We start from the raw sequence: 8,385 nt of genomic DNA on the forward strand, positions 1-8,385 counted from the left end.
CAGCCCATTAAAAATTCAAAGGAGGGAAATGGTTTCAATTGATTAACCATAAACGTTTGCTTCTCTCTCTAAAATCCTTCCGCTTCTTTTACTGACCTCAGACCTCTCGAGGGAACCAATGACCCATACCGTACCTCTTCCTACAGCACACCACCATGTGCTTCACTCGATATCCTCTACTGCCTCGTGCCACAAACTCAGTTGCTCCATTCAAATAATTAGAGGAGATCAACCAAGCAAAGACTCCAGCTCCCATTTCTATTGTTCCCTTCTCAATGTTTTCCAGCTATTCCCAAGTTATGCAACACCTGATCAAACTTCCCTCTTTCATTGGCCCAAAGAGAGAGGAACATACAACATGCTATGGATGCTGCAAGCAGCAAGAGTGGCGTTAGTCCTTCCTACGGCGATATGAGTCTAGTAAAGTCCTTAGGATCGTCGGTGTCAGTTGCACGGGACGAAGCATCCAAGGAGTGTTCCACCACAGCATGCTGGGAGCGGATCGGTGACAGGGAAATGAATGAAGAGAGGCTTTTTTTAGGATAGTAATTAATGCCAAATTTACTACTGTCACCTGGACCCTTCCTCCGAGTTTTGGAAAGTGATGCTGATTCTTGCAGAGATGTTGCTAAAGAGAAATAGCAGGTGATCAAAGGATTCAGAGATAGAAAAAGCTGCCTGTTAAAACTATTTAAGGCACAGCTGCTTAGCAGTAGCGGATACTAGGTGAGCTGTGGTCCCAAAGTGTCCCTTCCTTAGCTTAAAGACTGTCCTTAACACTACTCAAGTTGCAGCAAGTGACACATTTGCCCCCAGTAGTCAAAAAAAAAAAAAAAAAAAAGGCAAATGCTCATTTTCCAGCCTCCCAAGGCCTCGAGGGATACTGGTTACAGGTACCGAGGAAGCAGTTGGATTGTTTTTCACATAGAGGCCAAATGCAGGATCGATATTGCTTTAGTGGCTGGCAGATGATGAGATCATGTCTAAATTAACGCAACTCAGCCACCCAGCTGGGAGCTGAGTTCCCAGAAAGAGGGCTGCGGGCTGAAGGGCACAGCCCCGGCAGCCCAGGGAGGGAGAAGCTCCATTTTGCCTGTTTTGGGGTGGTTGGAGCAAAGCATGGGTTAAGCCATCAGCAGAGCAACCCTCCCCAGCTCTAAGGGTGGTGAACATGGCCATGGTGTAAGCCAAAACTGTGTTGAGGGGGGAGAGAAGAGATGGAGAAGCACATGGTGGTGCAGGTTATCCTTTTGCTTTATCTGGAAAAACCCAAGCAGCCCAGTCCAGGTTTGGAGATGACCCTTCCTTGAGTTAAGGATGAGAGACATCTCGTATTACTTGGTCCTAACCTGAGCAGTAAGCAAAGCTTGACTTTAGTAACCATGAGGTGGGTTGATCCTGCCATCAAACACCAGATTCTCACAAGCTCTGGAGCCAGGACCTAAGTAAAGTTGAGAGCATCTGCTCCGATCCTGCATCCACAGCACAGTACAGACCACCCTGAAGCCTTTAAAACTGAGCTTAAACTCCATGGGTGAACACAGACTCCCAACAACACATCCCCTTTAACACCTCAGACAAGGCAAAAGGTGGGAAAAGATAGGTAGGTGCCCAGATTTTATCTGGGGAACCATCCACAAGGCCACTGGGCCAGGGCTGTGAAGCTGAAACCACAACACACCCCAATACCTTGCCTTAAACGTTAGACCCCACTGCCATCTTGTGGCAAACGCTTCTCAAAAATAAAGTAAAAGAGGAGAAAAACTGGTTAAAAAAGTTGGGAACAAAGTTAGGTGGTGCAACGAGGAAGGACAGGTATTGGGAACAAGGTGGGGAAACTCATCACTTCTCCTAAATGATGCAGAGACTGAATCGATAGCGCCGTGCCAGGCACAGATTGGTGCGGAAAGACACAGAGACAGGATCATCCAAACCCAATCTGCATAGCTGAGGATATAATCACACATGTAAAGCGCAATTGCTTGTAGGGCCATGACTGCATTTTAGATATAGCTCTGGCATGTTAATCCCAACGACGATTTCATTGCTGTTTCAAAACATTTAACAGTTTCCAAAGTAATTTAACATCACCTGGGTTCAAATAAAGCTTGTCAGCTCCAATGAGCAGGATTAAGCCAGAATTAGATATTGCACCTCTGAATTACAGAATGCATTTGCTGGAATTTACCGAGAGGATGATTTAAAAGATGGGGGATTATAGTTCACGTTGATCATTTGCAAGGCACAAGGCATTGTCACGTGCCAAAAACCCACAGCTCAGCACCCCTCAGGTTTTCAAAACCCCCTCGCCACAGGAACAAGGCAGTCACAAAAATCTTTGTGATCCTTATCAGGGCATTAGTCCTCACCAAGTGCTTTGAGGGCACCTTGGCATTTACGTTTTTCATCGTTTATCATTTACAGCGCTAGCACCGTGGCAGAGCCTTTGCTTAGCAACTGGGCATCACTTCCTAGGAACTGCTTCCCCAGGCACTAGTGAAGTGCCTCAACCGCCGTCTCATCCTGCCGCACCGTAGATGGCTCTAATCACACTAGAAAAAGTAAAGACAAACTGCTTTGCCTTCTTTATATTGCAATTAGCGACCGCCAGATACTGTATCATACAGCATCAAACCTGTGCGGGATCCAGATCACTTACTGGGCTTAGGTTCAAGTGAATAAAAAGCTCACTGAGCAAATACAAATCCATGAATCATTGACAAGAAGCGTGTCTCTTTCCTCAACACGGATCCCCACTAGCAGGAACGGATCAAGAAAACAACAGGGAAGAATTATATTTGGAAAAACAGGCATAGAAAGTAGCAGTGTCCTGACTATTTTGGGGGAAAAAAACAAACAAACCCTGATTTACTTGGCATACACGTGACCTTCTACATGGAAATGCTTTGCTTTCTTCTGTAAAAACCTGTGCAATTAAGTCACCAGGAGAACTAACAGCATAAAAACATACTTCCAGACAAAAAAAAAGATAACAGGTCTTTCGATACCTTCCTATTTCCACAGCCCTTTCCTCAGATCTTTGCAAGTCTTTACAACTGTGACCCTGTTACTCACAGCAGGGACAGAGCGTGTTGCAAGAGCCCAGCTCTGCTTTCAGCTGGGATTTAACCACTTTCTGAGTTTCCAGCGTCCCATTCACTAGCATCAACTTCTTGAGAGTTTTAAGTGTCAGCATATATTACAGACAAGCCTGCCCTAAATAGAATTGATATATGCTTTTGATAGCTGTGTCTTTAGGTTCAGAGATTAAAAAAGCATTTGAAGGTTGACCCCAGACGTGGATAAAAAGGTTTCCATCAGCATTAATTTGAAATCAACACAGAAAACAAGCTAAACGTCATCTTGGGGTTTCTATAGGATGGACATTGTCTCTGGGTTTTAGCGAGAAGGTATTATCTGCCTCCAGCCTCATGGGGACTTGAAGGCTGGTGGAATGAACAGTTTAGATGATGCGATCGGCTGCTGTCACAAGCACACAGCCTGTTACAGGTCTGTAAGCAAGCCCCATAAATAAATTAGCCAAAACACTGTCAGCAGCTTTTAGACGAAAAAGCCAGAGAAACCCACAGAGACATTAAAGGAAGCTGGCACCAGACAGACCCACTTATACCTCAGCTCGGCATCAAAAAATGGGAAACATAGTCATCCTCTTGGCAGAGGCCGGCTGCAGCAAAGCTCTTTGCCCCAGCACCCAGGACACTGTAGCAGCAACCTGGAACCACATCAACAAGAACAATAAAGGAAAAAGAGGTTGTGGGGGCAGCGTGTTCCCTACGGCATGTAGCTGCCCGGCACTCTTCCGGCAACGAGACGGGAGAAGAATTAAACAGACCTTAATTAAAACCCAAGAGAAATCCCAAACTGGCTTGTTTACCATCGTCATGGCTCCCACGAACAAGGCCAAAGTACAGGAAGACACTGGGGGCATCAAAGTTCGATGGGAAATGCCCACAAGCCCCACGGAGAGTTTGTTCCCGCACATTGAAACACCATCCCTGGGTGATGGGGACTGTGCAGGCCAGGGGAAACGACCTTCACATCATCACATGGATGCAGCACTTTCTGACACTGGCCTCCGAACTGGAAACAGCAGGGAAAAAGTCTCAGGCAAAGTTTAAACCTCACTAGAACCATGAACAGGTTTAATACCTCCTAAATGAGTTAATAAACAGGAATGGGCACCAACGGCTCTGCCGCTGGTGCCAGCTCGCTGCCCCCCTTCCCCTGCAGTAGTTGAGGTTCGGGATGGCCATAGTCTTCAAAGAAAAGCAATGGCAAAGGAAAAAAAGTTAGAGCCAGGTTCCTTCTTCAGCTACAATACACTGCCCCTGCTTCGGGCAGGGGGTGCAAAGCAGTAATCCGGGGAATGATGAACCAACACGCTCTGCCTGCAAGGCCGGCAGCCACACACCTCCCCAGGCAAGGCAATTTGTGGGGTGATTTAAAAAAAGAGCCACAAAAAACAATAACTTTTTTTAAAGCCCAAATCCAACCGCTTCTCACCTTTAAATAAGCAAAGGGCAGGGGACAACTGCAGAAGAAGGGGCAGGAGTTTGGCCTGGGTGGAGGCAAGGCACGTTTTGTGTGAAGAATGAGGAGAGTGAGACGAACCCCCCACCACCACCACCAAATATGCCTGGCTATAAGAAACACCATGAGGCATGATTTCGCTGCAATAAATCGCTATGCACAGAAGCAGCCACACCGCATACCACTCCAGGAGCGCCGGAGCAACAGCTCCTCCCAAGAGGAGGGTGACACTCGGCCCCACGTCCCCACAGAACTTGCACACTCCCGCAGAATTTGCACACTCCCACAGTGACTTCCCCGTCACGCTCAGAATCCCCCAGGAGCGGTGCAGCAGCACGCTCCCCCGTTTTCACAAGGTGTATGAAGGCAAGAGGGTCACACACTCGAAACGCTCAGAGACCCCAGCATGAGTGATGCTGACCCCATGGCCACCTCCCTCACCCCCCCAGCAATAAACCCACCGTGGGTGCCCGACGCTATTGCAGGGGGATGAGCAGAGACGACGCACTGGTGCAAAGCCCACGGGTAGAGGAGCGTGGGCTTTCGTTTTCTGGGACTTCGTTGGGAGGATGGGGTCGAGAAACGGGGTCCGGGGGGGAGGGGAGGGCAGCACCTGCCCCGGAGACGAGCCGGGAGGGGGCTACCAGCCGGGGCTGGCTCTCGGGCAACGGCCAAACAACTTCCCGGCCCCGCCACAAACTTTTCCCAGCGCCGGGGAAGCACCGCCGCCTACCCCCGCCCTTCCCCAGCCGAGCATCCCCCCGGGGAGCCCGAGCAGAGCCGCGGCGGGGATGGGAAGAGAAGGGGGGGCGGGCAGCCGGTAATGGGTCATCCGATCCCCCGCAGGGCTTCTTCCCGGCGGCTGAAAGCCACTAAATGTGCCCGGCGCTCCCCCCCTCCCTCGCCCCAGGCACGATCGATGGCGTTTCTCCGGGGACCCGGGGTGGGGGGACGTGATGTCCTCTCCCCCTCCATCTCGGGAAGGGTTTTTGCGAGGCGGGAAGGGGAGCGTGGGGTGGGGGCGGGGGGCTGCGGTGTGCCCGTCCCTACCTCTCAGCTTTGGTGAACTTGCGGAAAGCCTGGCGGAGGTCGTGGAAGGAGCGGTAGGTCTGCGGCTCGGCAGAGATGCCCTGCGCCCGGGTGGTGCGGGGCCCGATGTGCGGGCTGGGGGCCGGCAGCACCGACTGGCATTTGTGCAGCCGCCGGCGCAGCTCCTGGATCTCCTCGTCCTTCTCTCCTAAGCGCCGCTCCAGCTCCTTGATCCGTTCCTCCTTCAGCAGCAGCAGCTTGGTGAAGTCCCCTTCCAGCTCGGTCATTTTGGGGTTGCCCCCCCACCCCGTCGCACTAGTACCGAGCCGGTCCCGGGCCGGGCCGGGCAGCTCTCATCGAGGAACCCTTCGCAGCCGCCGCGGCAGCGGCCGGATCCGCTCCCCGAGAGAGGGGCGGGGGGGTGAGAGGGGGTGGGAAGGCGGCTTCTGCCCGCCCCGGGTCAGGGCAGCGGTCCCGGCATCCCCAAACGCCGCCTGGAGCTCCGCCGGCAGCCGGCGAGCGGGAAAGCAGGAGAAGGGGAAGGGGTGAAACACCCAAAAATAAAACAGAAAGAAGGAAAAGAGGAAGGGGGGAAAGACAAGAAAAGGGGAAAGAGCTTTTGTGCCACTCTGCGAGGCTGGGATCCTGGAAATAGCAACAATTACCATGTGATCGGAGGGTGACGCAGCTCCTTGTAACTGGAGCCGAAGACTTGGGATTCAAACGAACACTTCATAAATATTAAATTGCCTTCTGCTAATGAGCCTCGTGGAGCCGCCCCTCGCCCCGCCCGGCCCTTCCTCGCGGCAGCTCAGCATCCCACCGCTGGCTCACCCCCATCACCCGCTGCTGCGTTATCCCTCCTTGGCACCCCAGTCCCTCCCGGGTACCCCCATCCCAGGAGTATCCGACCTCTGTCCTTAGCATGAAAGTCTGCATCCCTCCCTGACACAACATCCCACATAACTCCACGCTGGGGTACCCCACATACCTCCCTCTCCCTCCCAGGCTTGTGTTCCCACCGTTCTCCAGCTGCCCCACAACCCTGCCCTCCAGGTCACCCCACAACACACGTCAGCCACCCCCATCGTGCTGTGGGGCATTCAACTCCCCCCACACCAGGTACCCCTCATCTCAGCATGCATGGATAGTCTGTGCCTTGCTTTAGAGCCCCTCAGGGGGGATGTTGGTTGGGGCTAGAGGGAGGCAGCCTGAGTGCTTGCCAGCAGCTCCGAGGCAGCAGGAACTTGCCCTTTCTGGACTTATTTAGAAAAGCCCATCATGCATGTAAATTTTTAATGCTGGCTGGCAAAGGGCACCATAGGCTCCCCTATCACATTTCCTTTCCAAACCACCCCCACTTCCAGGAAGGAGGGCAGGAGCCCCTTACTGCAGGCAGCCAGGCCTTGGGCACAGAATGAACCCAGAAACCCCTCAGGGTCTGCACCCATCCTGTGACACCCCTGGGGTTTTGTAACCCAGGTTTGGGGTTCACAGGCCTGCTAGGGCAGCTGAGCTGTGCTGGGAGGTCAAGGCTCTATCAAAGGAGTCTTTAATAAGTGGAAGAATCAATTAGCACTCTCTTTTAACCAGTTAGGGGTGGTGGGGCTGCTCTTTTCTGTCCCTCCAGCCTTTCACGCATGGTTGGAAACTCTGGGGTCAGAGCTGCTCCTGGTTCCCCAGCCCAGGAACATCTCTGGGGCCAAGGGGTGGGACAGGGCTGAGGGGGTCAAGCGTATGTATGCGTGTGTGTGTGTTGGGGGGGTGTAATAATTAAAAACCTACTGCTAATAATTACATTTTGCTTTATTAAAAGGCAAAGGGCGCCACCTCGTGTAGGGAACGATCGTCTGGATCAGGCACAGATCCACAGCTGGACAGACTGACTGGCCATCTGCCCATCCACACACTGCTCTGGAGGGATGGGGGAATGCTGTGGGGGGACAGCCCAGAGCTCGAACCCTTTGTGATATGTTTCTCTGTTAAAATCTTGTTTCTCAGGAACAAGGTTTCATTTAGGACACCCTTTCCCCACCCCAGGATTCCCACATTCCTCAGGTTTGTGAAAGTACTTGCTGCAGGGGAACTAGAGAAAGAAATGCACCAGGAAATACATCATTTCCTTATAAAACACACAATTACACAGCCAGATTTCACGAGTATCAAACCAGGCTTTCCAGGATTACCTTTTAAACTCACTGCTTGTTACCCATATTCAAGGGCCACCTGTAATCTGTGGCCTCCACGCAGAAAACAAGACCCCAAAATGACCATAATTTGAGAGATAACTGAGTGACACACGAGCACTTCATACCCTGTTTGTGTGCAGTCACAAGATGGTTTTAATTTCAGGCAGAGGTAGTCCTCAGTCCCTGGGAACATGAAGGATGGGAGGATGCAGGGGGTGGGATGCTCCTCCGTGCGGGGTGGGGATGGTCCTTCCCAGAGTCCTTGGGGTCCACAGTGTTGCTGAAAGCCCCAGTCCCCAAGGTATGTGAACTCCTGGAGAATTTCAGGATCTAGTAACTTCAGAAAAAACATCTCACTTCGGTAACTGCCAAGACACACTGCAGTAATGCCAAAGCCGACCAGAAAACCAGCAGATTACATGTAAAAAAACCCCAAACCCTAAATATACTTGGATCAAACATGTTTGGACAGCACACAGAGCCAATCTGTAGGGGTTTTGCACTCACATTGGCCACACTGCTGCTATTCCACATCCCTTTCTTTCCTGACCAAGGAAAGTGAGACCTCTGACAAGCGGTGGTCACAAAGACCATTCCCAAATATAATTTCATCTTT

The 8,385-nt window shown here is 51.6% G+C and overlaps 1 protein-coding gene across 1 annotated transcript in view; it reads right to left on the reverse strand.

The window, feature by feature from the left end:
- The window catches only part of PRKG1 (protein kinase cGMP-dependent 1), a gene marked incomplete at its 5' end in the record, with an annotated part of 496,883 nt that extends 491,016 nt beyond the window's left edge, over positions 1–5,867 (reverse strand). The window contains one exon of the mRNA XM_084264379.1: positions 5,602–5,867. Within this exon, the coding sequence (XP_084120505.1) occupies positions 5,602–5,867 (266 nt within the window). The remainder of the gene's footprint in view (positions 1–5,601) is intronic.
- Between the last annotated feature and the right edge of the window lie 2,518 nt (positions 5,868–8,385).

Source organism: Gallinula chloropus, assembly GCF_964237585.1.
Source record: "Gallinula chloropus genome assembly, chromosome: 5".
Lineage (NCBI taxonomy): Eukaryota > Metazoa > Chordata > Aves > Gruiformes > Rallidae > Gallinula > Gallinula chloropus.